Source organism: Hemiscyllium ocellatum, chromosome 9 (genome assembly GCF_020745735.1).
Source record: "Hemiscyllium ocellatum isolate sHemOce1 chromosome 9, sHemOce1.pat.X.cur, whole genome shotgun sequence".
NCBI lineage: Eukaryota > Metazoa > Chordata > Chondrichthyes > Orectolobiformes > Hemiscylliidae > Hemiscyllium > Hemiscyllium ocellatum.
In genome coordinates this window covers 34,894,247-34,913,665 of record NC_083409.1, presented here as the reverse complement: position 1 = coordinate 34,913,665, position 19,419 = coordinate 34,894,247, and the positions used below count along the sequence as shown (strand labels likewise).

The 19,419-nt window shown below is 45.0% G+C and overlaps 1 protein-coding gene across 2 annotated transcripts in view; it reads right to left on the bottom strand.

Annotated features, from left to right (window-relative positions):
- lhx4 (LIM homeobox 4) overlaps positions 1-19,419 on the bottom strand; it is a 288,742-nt gene that overhangs the window by 190,619 nt on the left and 78,704 nt on the right. For both annotated transcript variants that reach the window (XM_060830122.1, XM_060830121.1), the window contains exon 8: positions 17,910-18,039. In XM_060830122.1, the coding sequence (XP_060686105.1) occupies positions 17,910-18,039 (130 nt within the window). The remainder of the gene's footprint in view (positions 1-17,909; positions 18,040-19,419) is intronic.

Here is a 19,419-nt window from a genome sequence, read left to right as displayed (position 1 = left end):
CCATTGCAGATTTTAGATCTGTGATTGCCTAAATGAATTTAAGCAGAAACCCAAACAGTAAAACCGATTTAGAATATTAGTATAACTTTGTGTGCAATTTGTATTCAAACTGGCAAGTGGGCCCAGCTCAAACTTATCCATTAGTCTGGCATTAAGTGCATGGACTTGCTGAGTATTCACCTATTAATGGCACGATTGCCTATTCCAACAATAGCAGCCCATGGCTTGAGAAAAGATTGGGCACAGTGGAAGCCCAGAGCATGTGGCTCAGCTGGAAGCCTTTCAGCCAAGGTGGTTACTTCATATGGTTGATAATACCCTGGTGTCCACTTGCAAACAGTCAAAGGAGGGAAAAAAATGCGTGCCACATGAGGACCAGGACTACATTTCTCTCTGGCAACCCTCTGTCACCCAGAGCTTGCAAAACACTACAAAGTAAGGCTACGGTTTTCCTCACATTCTGATTAAAAAAAAATATTGTGCTTGGGATGTGGAGATTGTTGGCTAGGTCAGAAGACCTTTTCTGGAGGTGGTGGTGAGCTGCCTTCTGAAACTGTTGCAATCCATGAAATACACCCAGAATGCTGTCTAGAAGGGAGTTTCATAATTTTGATCCAGAGACACTGAAGGAGCAGCAATAAAGGTCCAAGTCAGGATGGTGTGTGGCTTTTAGGGAAGTTTGCATGTGGTAGCATTCCCATGTATCTGCTGCTCTGGTATTTGTTTTGATGGTGGAGGCTGTGGGTTTGGAAAATGCTATCGATGAAACATGGATTAAATACTGCAGTGCATTTTGTAGATTGTATGCACTGCTGCAGGTATACGTCAGAGGTGATGGAAATGAATGTTGAAGGTAGTTGACTGTGTGTCAAGCTTCTTGCATTCATTCAAGTAACTGGGGAGTATTCCATCACACTCCTAATATATGTCATTGATGGTGGAGTCAGGAAGCGAGTTACTGCAGCATTCCTGACCTCTGACCCACTCGTTTAGCCACAATGTTTAAATGGCCAGTAAAGTTTAGTTTCTAGTCAATGTTGAGCTTCAGAATGCTGGAGATGGTCATTGCCTGATCATTGCATGGCATACGTAGTACTTAGAATTTATCAGTGTAAGCCTGGATAATGTGTCCAGGTCTTGCTGCATTTGGGCATGGACTGTTTCAGTAGTCACAAATGGTGCTGAATATTATGCTATTATCAGTGAACATATCCAATTCTGCCCTTATCATGGTGGAAAGGTCATTGATAAAGCAGTTGAAGATAGAACATAGAACATAGAACATAGAACAATACAGCACAGAACAGGCCCTTCGGCCCACGATGTTGTGCCGAACATCTATCCTAGATTAAGCACCCATCCATGTACCTATCCAATTGCCGCTTAAAGGTCGCCAATGATTCTGACTCTACCACTCCCACGGGCAGCACATTCCATGCCCCCACCACTCTCTGGGTAAAGAACCCACCCCTGACATCTCCCCTATACCTTCCACCCTTCACCTTAAATTTATGTCCCCTTGTAACACTCTGGTGTACCCGGGGAAAAAGTTTCTGACTGTCTACTTTATCTATTCCTCTGATCATCTTATAAACCTCTATCAAGTCACCCCTCATCCTTCGTCGTTCCAACGAGAAAAGGCCGAGAACTCTCAACCTATCCTCGTACGACCTATTCTCCATTCCAGGCAACATCCTGGTAAATCTTCTCTGCACCCTCTCCAAAGCTTCCACATCTTTCCTAAAGTGAGGTGACCAGAACTGCACACAGTACTCTAAATGTGGCCTAACCAAAGTCCTGTACAGCTGCAACATCACTTCACGACTCTTGAATTCAATCCCTCTGCTAATGAACGCTAATACACCATAGGCTTTCTTACAAGCTCTATCCACCTGAGTGGCAACTTTCAAAGATCTATGCACATAGACCCCAAGATCCCTCTGTTCCTCCACCTGACTAAGAACCCTACTGTTAACCCTGTATTCCGCATTCTTATTTGTTCTTCCAAAATGGACAACCTCACACTTGGCAGGGTTGAACTCCATCTGCCACTCCTCAGCCCAGCTCTGCATCATATCTAAGTCCCTTTGCAGCCGACAACAGCCCTCCTCACTGTCCACAACTCCACCAATCTTCGTATCATCTGCAAATTTACTGACCCACCCTTCGACTCCCTCATCCAAGTCATTAATAAAAATTACAAACAGCAGAGGACCCAGAACTGATCCCTGCGGAACTCCACTTGTAACTGGGCTCCAGGCTGAATATTTACCGTCTACCACCACTCTCTGACTTCGACCGGTTAGCCAGTTTTCTATCCAATTGGCCAAATTTCCCTCTATCCCATGCCTCCTGACTTTCCACATAAGCCTACCATGGGGAACCTTATCAAATGCCTTACTAAAATCCATGTACACTATATCCACTGCTCTACCCTCATCCACATGCTTGGTCACCTCCTCAAAGAATTCAATAAGACTTGTAAGGCAAGACCTACCCTTCACAAATCCGTGCTGGCTGTCCCTAATCAAGCAGTGTCTTTCCAGATACTCATAAATCCTATCCCTCAGTACCCTTTCCATTACTTTGCCTACTTTGAAGTAAGACTAACTGGCCTGTAATTCCCGGGGTTATCCCTATTCCCTTTTTTGAACAGGGGCACAACATTCGCTACTCTCCAGTCCCCTGGTACCACCCCCGTTGACAGTGAAGACGAAAAGATCATTGCCAACGGTACTGCAATTTCCTCTCTTGCTTCCCACATAATCCTGGGATATATCCCGTCAGGCCCGGGGGACTTGTCTATCCTCAAGTTGTTCAAAATGTCCAATACATCTTCCTTCCTAACAAGTATCTCTTCTAGCTTACCAGTCCGTTTCACACTCTCCTCTTCAACAATATGGTCCCTCTCGTTCGTAAATACTGAAGAAAAGTACTCATTCAAGACCTCTCCTATCTCTTCCAACTCAATACACAATCTCCCACTACAGTCCTTGATCGGACTTACCCTCGTTCTCGTCATTCTCATGTTTCTCACATACGCATAAAATGCCTTGGGGTTATCCTTGATCCTATCCACCAAGGATTTTTCATGCCCTCTCTTAGCTCTCCTAATCCCTTTCTTCAGGTCCCTTCTGGCTATCCTGTATCCCTCCACTGCTCTGTCTGAACCCTGTTTCCTCAACCTTATGTAAACCTCCTTCTTCCTCTTTACTAGACATTCAACCTCCCTCGTCAACCAAGGCTCCCTCACACGACCATTTCTTTCCTGCCTGATAGGTACATACATATCAAGGGCACGTCGTATCTGCTCCTTGAAAAAGTTCCACATTTCCACCACATCCTTCCCTGACAGCCTATGCTCCCAACTTATGCTCCTCAAATCCTGTCTTACAGCATCGTAATTTCCCTCCCCCCAATTGTAAAATCTACCCTGTTGTGCGCACCTATCTCTCTCCATAACCAAGGTGAAAGTCACAGAATTGTGGTCACATCACCAAAATGTTCACCCACTAACAAGCCCATCACTTGTCCCGGTTCATTACCGAGTACCAAATCCAATATGGCCTCCCCTCTGGTTGGACAATCTACATACTGAGTTAGAAAAGCTTCCTGGACACACTGCACAAACACCGCCCCATCCAATCTACTTGATCTAAAGAGCTTCCAATCAATATTTGGGAAGTTGAAGTCACCCATGACTACGACCCTGTGGCTTCTGCACCTTTCCAAAATCTGTTTCCCAATCTGTTTCTCCACATCTCTGCTGCTATTGGGGGGCCTATAGTAAACACCCAACAAGGTGACTGCACCTTTCCTATTTCTGACTTCAGCCCATACTACCTCCAAAGGCAGATCACCCTCAAACTTCCTTTCTGCAGCCGTTATACCATTTCTAATTAGCAATGCCACCCCCCCTCCTTTTTTACCACCCTCCCTAATCTTACTGAAACACCTGTAACCAGGAACCTCCAACAACCATTCCTGTCCCTCATCAATCCACGTTTCCGTGATGGCCACAGCATCATAGTCCCAGGTACCGATCCACGCCTTAAGTTCACCCACCTTATTTCTGGGTCTGGGCCTAGGACACTATTCCTGAGGAACTCCTGCAGAGATGTCCTGGGCAAAGATAACTGACCTCCAATAACCATGGCCATCCTCCTATGTGTCAGATATGACTCCAAACAGTGGTGAGCCCTCCCCTGGATTCCCATTTATTCCAGCTTTAATCCTTGGTACCATTGCTGCTGGGACAGGATATACCCCAAATTGGTAAGTGTAGCATCTTACAAATTATAATGTATGATTCCAGGGTATGACTAGGTCAGGCTGTTGCATGAACAGTCTGTGAGATACTCTCCCAACTTTGGGAAAACCCCCCAGATGTTAGTAAGCAGGGAACTGCAGGGTCGATAGGGCTGTATTTATCAGTCTTCCAGTTTTTACATCAATGTGGGTTTCCTTCCTTCAGACTTTATTGTGGCTGAATCCAACTGAAGGGCTTGTTGGACCACTTAATAGTGAACTGCACTGGTTTGGAGTCACATGTAGGCTAGACCAGGTAAGGATGGCAGAGCCCAAATCCCTAGAAGAGTTACAATCACTGAAAATCTGAAACAGAAACAGAAATCGCTGGAGAAACTCAGCAGGCCTGGCAGCATCTAAAGATGGGTCACTGAACTTGAAACGCTAATTCTACTTTCCCTTCATGAATGCTGCCAGAACTATTGAGTTTCTCCAGCGATTTATGTTTGGGTCCCTAGATTAACAGCCCAGTGGCAATGCCACCATTTCCCTTGTCAGTATGACATGCTTTGGCACATCAGTGTACCTGCATGGTTTATCAAGAGAAACTGAGAGAGACCCAGCTGTGACACAAGGAGATTACAATTCCCTTTTCATGTTTAACTTCTTTAATATCTAAAAAAAGTAAAATTTTGTTTCCACAATTTCTGGATGCCTGCCCACTCCCCTCTGCCTTGCAGAAGTTCTTGTTAATCCCCATTAGTATTCTGCTCTCTGTCTTAAACACTCAGCTACGAGCTGAGATAAAATCATGTCTGCTTCAATCCAACAACCACAGCCCCGAAGGACCCAGAAAATCTACTTCTGTTCAATAACTGAAACTAAAATTCAATTAGTATTAGCACAGAGACAAACACCACAGGATCTGAGAACACTCACCACAAACAGGGTTAAAAACAAGATTACCACGGTTAACTGAACAGGCTCCTTCCTCTCCAGTGACCTACGTCTAAGCTTACGATGGAATCAGTGGCCTCAGTCTACGCTGCTTGCTCCACTAATAGGATTTCAAAAACCTCTCATGGGGCAATTTGTCCTCAACCTATGCTGTGGTAGAGCCTTCTTGCTGGTGAATGTAGATGCAGAGAGACATGCATGTTCATACTCAGACACACATGTACACATAGTCCCACCTGTGCATAAACGTGTACCCAAAAATGATTGTGTAAAAGTACCCATAAACATACATTTCCTAATTGGAAGCAGAAAGGAAACCCAGAGAAGAGTTATTATTTTAAATGATCCTTCTGACTTCAACAATGACTCACTAAGGTGCTTCACAGCAGCATCGCAAAATAAAGTACAATCCAAAGTGGCAGAGTGTTTGAGGTCAGGTGATGAAAAGCTTGGTTAAAAAGTTAGGCTGCCTAGCAAATGAAAGCGAGGTACAGAGAGGTTGAGGTGTTTCGGAAGGATATTTCAGAACTTGAGGCCCATGCAACCGAAAATGGGATTGCCATTTGTGTAGGATTAAAATAGGGGATTCACCAGCGGAGACCAGACTGCAAGAGATTGCCAAGATTGGGAGTGGCGAGTCAATGGATGGTTTTGAAAACATTATTGCAACATTTCAGAACCAAATTCCTGGCCCAGCAGGAGCCAATGTTGAAGGTAGTGGATGGTGTACCAAGCAAGCGGACTGCTTTAGCTTAGATGGAGTGTCAAGCTTTTTGAGTGTAATTGGAGCTGCACTCTTCCAGACCAGTGCAGATTATTCCATCACACTCCAGTGGTGTGCTTCACTGAGCTACCCACCTGCAGTATTCCTGGCCTCTGACCTACTCTTGTAGCTGCAGTATTTACATGTTGAGCCCCGTTCAGTTTCTGGTCAATCATAAACCTCAGGATGTTGGAGTGATCATTGCCTGGTGGGTGTGTGACAAGGTTCTGCACGGTGAACTGGTTAGTAAGGTGAGATCACATGGAATCCAGGGTGAGTTAGTCATTTGGATACAAAACTGGCTTGAAGGTAAGAGGCAAAAGTGGTAGTGGAGGGTTGTTTTTCAGATTGGAGACCTGTGACTAGCAGTACGCCGCAAGGATCAGTCCTGGGTCCACCGCTTTTGTCATTAATATAATTGATTTGGATGTGAATATAAGAGGTACGGTTAGTAAGTTTACAGATGACACCAAAATTGGTACTGAAATGGACAATGAAGAAGGTTACCTCAGAGTATAATGAGATCTTGATCAGATGGACCGATGGGCTGAGGAGTGGCAGATGGAGTTTAATTTAGATAAATATGAGGTGCTGCAATTTGGAAAGGTATATCAGGGCAGGACTTATATACTTAATGGTTGGGTCCTGGGGGGTGTTGCCTAACAAAGAGACCTTGGGGTGCAGCTGCATAGTTCCTTGATGAAGGAGCAGTGCTCTGAAAATTTGTGATTTCAAATAAACCTGTTGGACAATAACTTGGTGTCATGTGGCTTCTGACTTTCTAGGTTTTCCTCAGTGATGTCAATGAACAGCCATCTTAAAAATCACTGCCAGCCGGACCCAAGTTATGCAGTTCCATTTGCTTTCCTCTCCCTGGGCTTTGTGCTTCTTGTAATCACACTCAACCTCTGGTTCACTTTCCTTATTATGATAGTGCGAATTCCCATAATTGCATGAACCCATTCCTACCTTTGACTTCATCTCCCAACCGCCTCCCTTTTAACTTGCCACGGAATAGGGTGCAATTCTACAGTGTCATCCATTGACAAACACCCAAGTGACTCTTCACGCTAACTGACTGTTTTCTTGAGGGATGGTCATAGAGTCATACAGTCATAGAGTGGGAGTCACTACAGAAAGCCCAAGGTTTCCCTTCAGCTGACACTTATATTATTCAGTAACCTTACTTGGAAGGGGCGTGTGTAATGCAGCTCAGGATCTCTGGCCTCGTTGTGCCCCAAACCTTGGGGTGTGGAGGCCAGCACTTGGATAAGACCATTACCGCCTGTAGAAATCAGAGATCTCTGTCTATATCGCACTATCCATAGTGGACAGTGTGTGCAAAAAGGGAAGCAGGGCAGATGCATAACTGCTCTCCGTGGGAAGGTTTCTTTTGCATCAACATATTTGGCATGATACTGGATTAAATGTGTGTTTTAAAAATTTGAACTAATGATTTTAGGTCCCATGACATAACTGCAAATTAGATGTTATTCCTTTGCAGATAATCTGTACAGTTATATGGCATCTCAGCATGCCCCACATTAATAAGTTTGGATTAGCCATCGAGACACCTATCCCACATACTACCAATTCACAATCTCACTGAATCCTCAACCATCCAAAAAGGCACGCTTGCCTTTATTCGACAATGGTCATGTTGCAGCTGTGCAAGACATTGGTTCAGCCACTTTGGGGATAGCGCACTCAACTGCTTTGGAAAGATGTTAGTAAACTTGAGGGGGTGCAGAAAAGATTTATACGGACGTTGCTGGGTTCAGAGGATTTGAGCTATAGGGACAGGCTAAATAGACTGGGACTATTTTCCCTGGAGTGTTGGAAGTTGAGGGGTGACCTGATAGAGGTTTATAAATCATGAGGGGCATAGATAGAGTAAATAGACATTGTCTTTTCTCCAGGGTAGCAGGGTAACTAGACGGCATAGTTTAAGGTGAGAGGCGAAAGACTTAAAAGGGGCCTAAGTGTTAACTTTTCATGCAGAGGGTTGTTCGTGTATGGTATGAACTGCCAAAGGAAGTGGTGGAGTCTGACACAATTACAACATTTAAAGGGCATCTGGATGGGTACATGAAGGGTTTAGAGGGATATGGGCCTAATGCTGGAGAATGGGATTAGATTAATTAAGGATATCTAGTTGGCATGGAGGAGTTGGACTGAAGGGTCTGTTTCCATGCTGTACATCTCTGTGCCACTATATCACAAAAAACTTTGCAAGGAATTTGGATTTTGGCTTGGTGTAAGATTAGAATATTATTACAGGACCAGGCCAGGAATGGGGGTGCAACCATCTTGTTCAATATACCAGAAGAGAGCAGACAATGAGGAAGGCAGAGAGGAGACAGGTGCAAGAGACCCCCAGGGAAGTACCTGTCAGGAACAAATGGAATCTTTTGGAAACAGTAGAGACAGATGACACTGCCAGTCCGCGAGGCGGCCAGGTCTGTCAATCAAACGTTGGCAGGGAGGCAGAGCAGAAGAGTCGGACATTGCACAGAGCCGTGGTAATAGGGGACTCCATAGTGAGAGGAACTGACCAGGGTTTTTGTGGCAGCAGACGGGACTTAAGGATGGTGTGTTGTCTTCCTGGTGCCAGGGTTAAAGACATCACAGACAAAGTGCAGGAAATCCTCAAGGACGAGGGTGAAGAGCCAGAGATGGTGGTACCTGTCGGCACAAACGATGTCGGGAAGAAGAGGAGGAACATACAACAGCGGGACTTCGGAGAACTAGGAAGAAGGCTGAAAAGGAGGATGTTCAGCGTGGTTATCTCCGGTTTGCTTCCAGTTCCTCGGGCTGTGAGGCCAGGAACAGGGAGATAATGGACTTGACGTGCGGCTGGGGAACTGGTGCAGGAAGCAAGGATTTAAGTTCTTGGATCATTGGGGTATGTTTTGTGGTAAGCATAAATTATACAAGAGAGACGGTTTGCACCCTAATAGGTTGGGGACCAGCATTCTGGCAGGCAGGTTTGCTACTGCAACACAGCTACGTTTAAACTAAGTAGCGGGGGGAGGGGACAAACTGGATGTTTAAGAAGGAAATTGAAGGGAAAGTTAGAACAAGGGAAATCACGAAAGACAACGGTATTAATGAAGCAGAAAACTCAAAAAAGGTTGAGTGAAATAGGAGTTGATGAGAAGGGTGAGGACAGTAACAAATTAAAAATACTATATATGAATACACGAAGTATGAGAAATAAGGTGGATGAGCTTGAGGCTCTTTTGGAAATTGGCAGATATGATATTGTGGGGATAACTGAGACGTGGCTTCAAGTGGACAGGGCCTGGGAAATGAATATTCAAGGTTACACGTGCTATCGTAAGGACAGACTGATGGGCAGAGGGGGTGGGGTGGCCATGTTGGTAAGGGATGATATTCAGTCGCTTGCATGGTGGGACCTAGAATCGGGGGATGTAGAGTCAGAATGGATAGAGCTGAGAAATACTAAGGGTAAAAAGACCCTTTGGAAGTTATCTACAGGCTCCCAAACAGTAGTCTGGATGTCGGATGCAAGTTGAATCAGGAGCTGAAATTGGCCTGTCACAAAGATGTTACTACAGTTGTTATGGGGGGATTTCAACATGCAGGTAGACTGGGAGATTCAGGATGGTATTGGACCTCAAGAAAGAGACTTTGTGGAGTGCTTCCGAGATGGATTCTTAGAACAGCTGGTGCTGGAGCCTACCAGGGAGAAGGCAATTCTGGATCTGATATTGTGCAACGAACCAGAATTGATCAGGGACCACGAAGTGAAGGGGCCATTGGGAAGTAGTGACCATAATACAATAAACTTCAAACTGCAATTTGAAAGGGAGAGGGTACAATCGGAAGTGACAATATTTCAGTTGAATAAAGGGAACTATGGAGCTATGAGGGAGGAGCTGGCCAAAGTTCAATGGTGCAATACCTTAGCAGGGATGACAGTGGAGGAATTTTGGCAGATATTTCTGTGCATAATGCAGAAGATGCAAGATCAGTTCATTCCAAAAAGGAAGAAAGATCTTAGGAGGAGGCATGGGCGGCCATGGCTGACAAGGGAAGTTAAGGAACATATAAAGCTTGTGGGCGGCACGGTGGCACAGTGGTTAGCACTGCTGCCTCACAGCGCCTGAAGACCCGGGTTCAATTCCCGACTCAGGCGACTGACTGTGTGGAGTTTGCACGTTCTCCCCGTGTCTGCGTGGGTTTCCTCCGGGTGCTCCGGTTTCCTCCCACAGTCCAAAGATGTGCGGGTCAGGTGAATTGGCCATGCTAAATTGCCCGTAGTGTTAGGTAAGGGGTAATGTAGGGGTATGGGTGGGTTTCGCTTCGGCGGGTCGGTGTGGACTTGTTGGGCCGAAGGGCCTGTTTCCACACTGTAAGTCTAAAAAAAAATAAAAAGTATAACATAGCAAAGATAAGTTGGAAAATGGAGGACTGGGAAGCTTTTAAAGAACAACAGAGGATTATTAAGAAGGAAATATGCAGAGAAAAAATGAGGTACGAAGGTAAACTGGCCAAAAATATACGGGAGGATAGTAAAAGCTTTTTTAAGTATGTGAAAGGCAAAAAAATGGTTAAGACTAAAATTGGGCCCTTGAAGACAGAAACAGGGGAATATATTACAGGGAACAAAGAAATGGCAGAAGAATTGAATTGGTACTTCAGATCTGTGTTCACTGGAGAAGACACAAGCAATCTCCCTGAGGTAACAGTGGCGAAAGGACCTGAACTTAAGGGAATTTATACTTGCCAGGAATTGGTATTGGAGAGACTGTTAGGTCTGAAGGTTGATAAGTCCCCGGGGCCTGATGGTCTACATCCCAGGGTACTGAAGGAGGTGGCTCGAGAAATCGTGGATGCGTTGGTGATTATTTTTCAGAGTTTGATAGATTCGGGGTCGGTTCCTGCGGATTGGAGGGTGGCTAATGTTGTACCACTTTTTAAGAAAGGTGGGAAAGAGAAAGCAGGAAATTATAGACCAGTTAGTCTGACCTCAGTGGTGGGAAAGATCCTGCTGTCTATTATAAAGGATGAAATTACGACACATCTGGATAGTAGTAACAGGATAGGTCAGAGTCAGCATGGATTTATGACGGGGAAATCACGCTTGACTAATCTTCTGGAATTTTTTGAGGATGTAACTCTGAAGATGAACGAGGGAGATCCAGTAGATGTAGTGTACCTTGACTTTCATAAAGCTTTTGATAAAGTCCCACATAGGAGGTTAGTGAGCAAAATTAGGGCGCATGGAATAGGGGCAAAGTACTAACTTGGATTGAAAGTTGTTAGCTGATAGGAAACAAAGAGGAGTGATAAATAGCTCCATTTTGGAATGGCAGGCAGTGACCAGTGGGGTACTGCAGGGATCAGTGCTGGGACCACAGCATTTTACAATATGTATTAATGATATAGAAGATGGTATTAGCAATAACATTAGCAAATTTGCTGATGATACTAAGCTGGGTGGCAGGGTGAAATGTGATGAGGATGTTAGGAGTTTACAGGGTGACCTGGACAGGATAGGTGAGTGGGCAGATGCATGGCAGATGCAGTTTAATGTGGATAAATGTATGGTTATCCACTTTGGTGGCAAGAACAGGAAGGCAGATTACTACCTAAATGGAGTCAAGTTAGGTAAAGGGGTAGTACAAAGAGATCTGGGTGTTCTTGTACACCAGTCAATGAAGGTAAGCATGCAGGTACAGCAGGTAGTGAAGAAGGCTAATAGCATGCTGGCCTTCATAACAAGAGGGATTGAATATAGAAGCAAAGAGGTTCTTCTGCAGTTGTACAGGGGCCTGGTGAGACCACACTTGGAGTATTGCATGCAATTCTGCCCTCCAAATTTGAGGAAAGACATTCTGGCTATTGAGGGAGTGCAGCGTAGGTTCACGAGGTCAATTCCTGGAATGGCAGGACTACCTTACACTGAAAGACTGGAGCGACTGGGCTTGTATACCCTTGAGTTTAGAAGACTGAGAGGGGATCTGATTGAGACATATAAGATTATTAAAGGATTGGACACTCTGGAGGCAGGAAACATGTTTCCGCTGATGGGTGAGTGCCGAACCAGAGGACACAGCTTAAAAATACGGGGTAGACCACTTAGGACAGAGATGAGGAGAAACTTCTTCACCCAGAGATTGGTGGCTGTGTGGAATGCTCTGCCCCAGAGGGCAGTGGAGGCCCAGTCTCTGGATTCATTTAAGAAAGAGTTGGATAGAGCTCTCAAGGATAGTGGAATGAAGGGTAATGGAGATAAGGCAGGAACAGGATACTGATTAAGGATGATCAGCCATGATCATATTGAATGGTGGTGCAGGCTCGAAGGGCAGAATGGCCTACTCCTGCACCTATTGTCTATTGTATTATAGTATGCGAAGGTTGATCAACCTACATGGTGTCAGAAATCATTGCGATGTTCAGTTCTAGTTAAATGCTGGCTAAAGTCTCTCCTGCTAATGCACTCCTCTGCTGATACCATAACCAGTTAAATATCAAATGCTTCCCACCACTGTGGATGGCCAAGTTGTACTTCAGGAAGGAACGGCAGAGCAACAGGAGATTTGGTGATTGCATGCCAGCTGGGTCAGTAAATATGGACATCCTCCCCCACTTCACTTGTTTGCAGCCTCTGCCATAGCTGTGGTGCTATCAGCTCACTGCCCTCTTCACCGACAGGGCACATGCCAAGAACAAACTGTAATGACTGGGCGGGGAGAACAGACTTGGAGTCAAATTAAATAGTGCACCTCAGAGATTTTGCAATGCAAAAAGGTGGTATACAAATTCAAGTTATTGCTGGCAAGGCTAGACTACATAGAAGGGAAGAATGCTAGTCAGGGATAAGGTGCGAGAGCTGAGTGTGGTGATGTATTTCATTCAACCCATTTTTGAGATGTTTTCAGTTTAAAATAGACTTGCTCTTGCTGGTTTCTACACGTTTTCTTTGTTATTTATTGTGATAACACAAACCAAAATATTAAACACATTAACTGTGGAAAATTGCACCAATTGCTCCTTTTATAGCTTGACATTTTGAAGAGTTTCCCTCGTAGACTGGAATGACTTATTAAAGGAATTAGACTGACCCCGCCTGAAGAGCCAGATCTCTCTTTTCTCCTCTTCACTTTGAAAGCAGATGCAACACCCACTCCTATTGGCTCATGTCCCTTTGTATGCATCTAATGACCCCTGCAGACAGTGGGACTGAAAAGGTCAAGGCGTCAATTCTGTGACCACTTACCAGTCGTTAAAGTGGCCAGGCATTCAAATCTTGATAAACAGCTCAACTTGACAGAGCAGCTGGAGGTGTGGATGGGGGATGGGGGGGATACATGCTGGTGACCCAACAGCCTCCTGCCAGGACAGAGAGCTGCTGCTCTGCAAAGGTCACACGTGGGGGTCAGTGTCGAAGCTGAACTCTGTCACCTAGAACTTTAGGCTATTAGCTACCCTCACACTGCTGCCACTGAATTTCAACCATGAATGGGCATCAGTGTCAGCAGCTTGAAGCTTTGAGGAACTGTCATCTCTCACCAACTCATAACTAAGGCTGGGTTCCAGAGACATGGAGTGTCGCGAGTTATACTTCCGACGCAGCTTTTGGTGCAAGTCAAAGCGAGGCTAACTTTCTTCACTAGAGTTGATCAACTGAAGCTTGCATACAATTTGGTGTTAAGTTGGAAGGCTAATTGGTTTTCTTCTGTGAGGTGGGATTTTCTGGAGGTTGGGTGGAGGTGGTTTAGATAATGGAAAAATAAATCAGAGTCTCAGATGGTCATCATCTCACAGCTTAGTTCTCAAGAATCAATTACTGCAGCTGTCTTGGACGGTATAGAACTGCTTGGTGGAGCTTTGCTACTATTGGGCTGCAGAGGAGCATGGGTGAGTTGGACCAAAGGGTCTGATTCCGTGCTGTACATCTCTGAGACTCTCTATGATGCTGTCATTAAGGAGGGAATTCTGGGATTTTGTCCCAGTGACAGTGACAGAACAGTGATATATTTCCAAGTCAGATGGTTTGAAAGGGAGATTACATGTGGTGGATTCCCAAATATCTGCTGCCCTTGTCCTTCTAGATGGAAGTGGTTGTAGGTTTGGAATGTGCTGTCTTAAGATCTTTGGTGAATTTCTACAATTGTAGATAGCACACAACTGCTGCAACTGAGCATCGGTTGTGGAGGGAGTGGATGCTTGTGCGTGTGATGCCAATCAAGTGGGCTTCTTCGTCCTGGATGGTGTCAAGCTTCTTGAATGTTGTTGGCGTCCATGCAAGTGTGAAGTATTCCATGACATTCCTGACTTGTGCCTTGTATATAGTGGTCCAACTCGGGGGAGTCAGGAAGTGAAATATTCACTGGGGTGGTACGGTGGCTCAGTGATTAACACTGCAGCCTCACAGCACTAGGGATCCAAGTTTGATTCCAGCCTCGGGTGACTGTGTGGAGTTTGCACATTCTCCCTGTGTATGTGTGGGTTTCCTCTGGTGCTTTGGTTTCCACCCACAGTCCAAAGATGTGCAGTTCAGGTGGATTGGCCATGCTAAATTGCCCATAGTGTTAGGTGCATTAGTCAGAGGGAAATGGGTCTGGGTGGGTTACACTTCGGAGGGTTTGTATGGACTTGTTGGGCCGAAGGGCCTGTTTCCACACTGTAGGTAATCTAATCTAATCACTGCAGTATCCAAAGCCTCTGACCTGCTCTTGTAGCCATTCTGTCAAGATATTGCCCAGATGTTGTTCCATCTGAACATGGACTGCTTCAGTATCTGAGCCATCATGAATGGTGCTGCATTGTGCAGTCAGCAATGAACATCCCCACTTCTGACCTTATGACAGAGAGCAGGTCAATGATGAAAGCAGTTGAAGATGGTGGGACCTAGCACACTATGCTGAGGAAGTTCTGCAGAGATGTCCTTCAGCTGAGATGACAGACCTCCAACAACAACAACCACCATCTTCCCTTTGTGCCAAGTAGGGCTCCAACTAGTGGAGTTTGCCCCCCTGATACCCATCGATTCCAGTTTTGCTAGGGCTCCTGGATTCCACACTCAGTCAAATGCAGCCTTCATGTCAAGGGCTGTCACTCCCACCTCCTCTCTGGAATTCAGCTCTTTGAACCATGTTTGAACCAAGGCTGTAATGAGGTCAGGAGCTGAGTGGCCTTGGTAGAACCCAAACTGGGCGTCACTCAGCAGATTATTGCTGAGCAGGTGCTGTTTGAGAGCACTGTTGATGACACCTTCCATTACTTTACTGACAATTGAGAGTAGACTGATGGGATGGTAATTGGCTGAGTTAGATTTGTCCTGCTTTTTGTGTACAGGATACGCCTGGGCAATTTTCCACAGTGTTGAATACACACCAGTGGTTGTAACTGTACTGGAATAACTTAGCTAGGGGAACGGCAAGGTCTGGAGCACAAGTCTTCAGTATTATTGCTGGAGTGTTTTGTCAGGGCCCATAGCCTTTGCAGTATCCAGTGCCTCCGACTGTTTCTTGTTATCATGTGGAGTGAATCAAATTGGCTGAAAACTGGTATCTGTGATGCTGGGGACCACCGGAGGAGGCCAAGGTGGATCAGCCACTCGACACTTCTGGCTGAAGATTGCTGCGAATGTCTCAGCCTTATCTTTTGTACTGATGTGCGGGGCTCTTCCATCATTGAGAATGGGAATATTTGTGGAGCGACCTCCTCCAGCAAGTTGTTAATTATCCACTGCCATTCATGACTGGATTTGGCAGGACTGTAGAGCTTGCTTCCATAGATTGTGGGATCTCTTAGCTCTATCACTTGCTGCTTATGCTGTTTGGCATGTGAGTAGTCCTGTTTGGTCGCTGCACCAGGTTGATACCTCATTTTCAGATATGCCTGGTGCTGCTCCTGGCATGCCCTCCTGCATTGTCCATTGAACCAGGGTTGAATCCCTGGCTTGATGGCAATGGTTGAAGGGGGATATGCTGGACCATGGGGGTTGCAGATTGTGCTGGAGTTCAGTTCTGCTGCTGTTTATGGATGCCCAGTCTTGAGTTGCTAGATCTGTTTGAAGTCTGTCCCATTTTGTACAGTAACAGTGCCACACAGCACTATGGAGGTTATTCTCAATGTGAAGGTGGGGCTTTGTCTCCACATGGACTGTGCAGAGGTCATTCTTAGTGATACCGGCATGGACAGATGCACCTGCAGCCGGCAGACTGGTGAGGATGAGATCAGGTTCCTCTTGCTGGTTCCCTAAACAGATCCAGTTTAGCAGCTATATCCTTTCGGACCCCACCAGCTCGGTCAGTAATGTTGCTGCTGAGCCAGTCTTGGTGGTGGATGTTTCAAATCCCCTCCCCCACCCTACCCACCTAGAGTATGTTTTGTGCCCTTGCCGTCCTCAGTGCTTGCCCCAAATTTTGCTCAACTTACAGGGGTACCGATTCGTCAGCAGAAAGAGGTTTCCTTGCCCATGTTTAAAATGGAGCCAGCAACTTCGTGGAGTCCAGAGTCAATGTTGAGGACTCCAAGGCCACTCCCTCCCGACTGTATACCACTGCGCCGCCCCTCTGCTGGGTCTGTCCTGCTGGTGGGGCATATCCAAGGATGGTGACGGTGGTATCTGGGACGTTAAATTTTCAAGGAATCTAGGGTCAGCTTGCTTTCAAATAATTTGAGAGAAACCAAAAATATTTTTTATAGAAATTGCAATTATAGCAAAATGACACTTGATTTTGCACTTAGCAAACTTTGAAGGTGTACATGAGCAGTGTTGGACCAGCCACGATCCCAGTGAATGGTGGAGTAAGCTCACAGGATCAAATGACCTTCCCCTGTTCCTATATAGGATGGCCTTATGTCAGAGGTACAAAGGGTAATATACAAGGTACTGATCATTAATAATGTTAGCATTAAATTGTAACTTTGCTAATGATCCCATTCTATTAAAGATCCTGTTTAGAATTCACGGTCAGCAGATGGAGGAGCTAGGTAAGGAAACTCCCGTCCTTAAATTTGAGCAAGTTCATTTTTTCTTCATTTCTAGATTTGAGTTAGTCATTGAACTGTTCAGCATGGAAACAGACCCTTCCGTCCGACTTGTCCATGCCAACCATGAGGAGATATCCTAAATTAATCTTGTCCCATTTCCCAGCAGGACGTAACACCTCACTTTTGATATGTTGCCAACTTACTTACTCTCAACCTGTACATTTGCTCAACTCTCATTATTGATTTTATTGAGAAGATTAAATTTAATTGAATCAAAAAGTGCAACATCGAAATGTAACACACACGAAAATGTGATGTGACAACCAAATGGTATTGGTACAATTTAAATGTCCAGTATATTATCTTCATCATTATCTTGCCTCAAAATTTGGGAAAGATTTACTCAGGACCAAGAATGTTATTGAGCTGAAAGTCACGCAGCAGTCAGTCGGTACTCAGCAATATTAGCTCTTTCGTTCTGTAAAACTCATTACTGTGAGACAGGCAGTAGCCTCAACAGAATTAATGGAAAATCCCACACTTACACAGTGACCCTCACCTTGCTGAGTAAACTAGAAGCTCATACAGTGAGAAACAAACAGACACTGCAGGCAGTGACACAGTGAGGCACTTATTCCCTGCTGGAAACAAATCCTTTACAAGGTATCACTGAATTATGAAATCCTACTGAAATGAAAATAGTTTCAAATTCATCCCCATATGGAACATCACAGTTTGAGATAAAACATGGAATAGATCCACCACAGTACCTTTTATGAAATTAGAATGAGGGAAATCATATAAAAGTATTTAAAAAGATTAATGCTAAAGATAGCTTATAAGGTGTCCTTTAAACCAACACCTTTCAGCCTGAGAGACCTTCTTAGTCCCTGGCTCACAAACTCCAGTTAAATTCAACACAGTTCAAATTTCAGTATTACATGTCCAAACTCACTGTGCAACTAACCTTTGTGAGCACACCGATGAAGTGTTTCAGGGCAGTGAGGTTCTTTCCAGATAGCACCTGATGTATTCCCACCTCCACTTTGAGAGAGTAGTAAAGTGATGACTCCAGGTCAGCCATGTACACCTTGGAACTGCGGGCAGCAATACATGCAAACATTCAGCGATACAGTTAGATAGCAATGTGGAGATGGAGTTACACCTTAACAGAGTCAGAGAAAGAGAGAGAGAATACAGTCACACATTAACAGAAATAGTGAGAGATTGAGACAAGAGACAGTTAAACCAAGCGAGAATACAGTTACACCTTCATAGAGAGAGAAGTAAAGTTGCATTGTGACAGTGAGTGGGAATGATACAGTTAATCGAGTGTATCTGAAACTCTCCCTCCATGAAGTTAGCTTAACAAGTAATCAACTCAGTAATCTAAAGTCATATTTATATAACAGAAGTGCATCATTCATTTCTGTTTGTATTGCAAAACCAGAATCTGGCATTTCATAAAATTTTTGATACATTATAATCATGAGTAGACTAAGCCCGATGAAGAGCTTTTGCCCGAAATGTCGATTTTGCTGCTCCTCGGATGCTGCCTGACCTGCAGTGCTTTTCCAGCACCACACTTCTGACGCTAATCTCCAGCATTTGCAGTCCTCACTTTCGCCTAAGCATTAGATCAGTCCATTGTCCAGTTCTGGTGAATGGGAGGTTAGGGAAGAGGGTGAATAATGGGCTCCCCCTTGCTTCACCAAGTGGTAATATACACTAGCCATTGAAACTTACCTTCACGAGCAAGCTCAAACTTCCAACCCAATGTGTTTAACAAGGTAACCACTCCCTGGCTGAAGAAATTCCTCCTCATCCTAGCTCTAATGACATTTACACATCTAACTCTTCATTTCCCTCTTCTTCCTCTATGAAGATCATCCAAGGTAGCCAAGCAGGATGCTGGAAGAACACAGTAAGCCAGGCAGCATCAGGAGGGGGGAGAAATCGACGTTTCTGGTGTAACCTTTCTTCAGGATTCCAGCAGCTGCAGTTTTTTTTTGTCTCTGAGAAGGTCACCAGCAAATGAGACCTAAGTGCTTATTCAATTCAACAATGCTGGTTGGATAGGACCAAAGGGGCTGGGGGAGGTTGGGGGATGTGGCGCTGTTGCATGGTGAGGCCTATTGCTCTCCCCCATCATATTTATCCCAACAGTAGCCAGCATGGGAATGTGATTGCACAAGACAGGGGGCAGAGGAGATTCACCAGGACGCTGGCGAGATACAGCTATGAAGGAAGAATAGATAAGCTGGAGTAGTTTTCCTTTTGAGTGGAAAGGGTTGAGGGAGGATCTGAATGAGGAATACAAAGTTCTGAGAGACATAGACAGGGTAGATACAGAGATTTATTCCATCTTGCTAGAGGTGGCCATGGCCAACAGGCACAGTTTTAGGGTGAGGAGCAGGAGATTGAGAGAGAATTTGAGGAAACTCTTTTTCACCCAGAGACTGGTGGATATCTGGAAT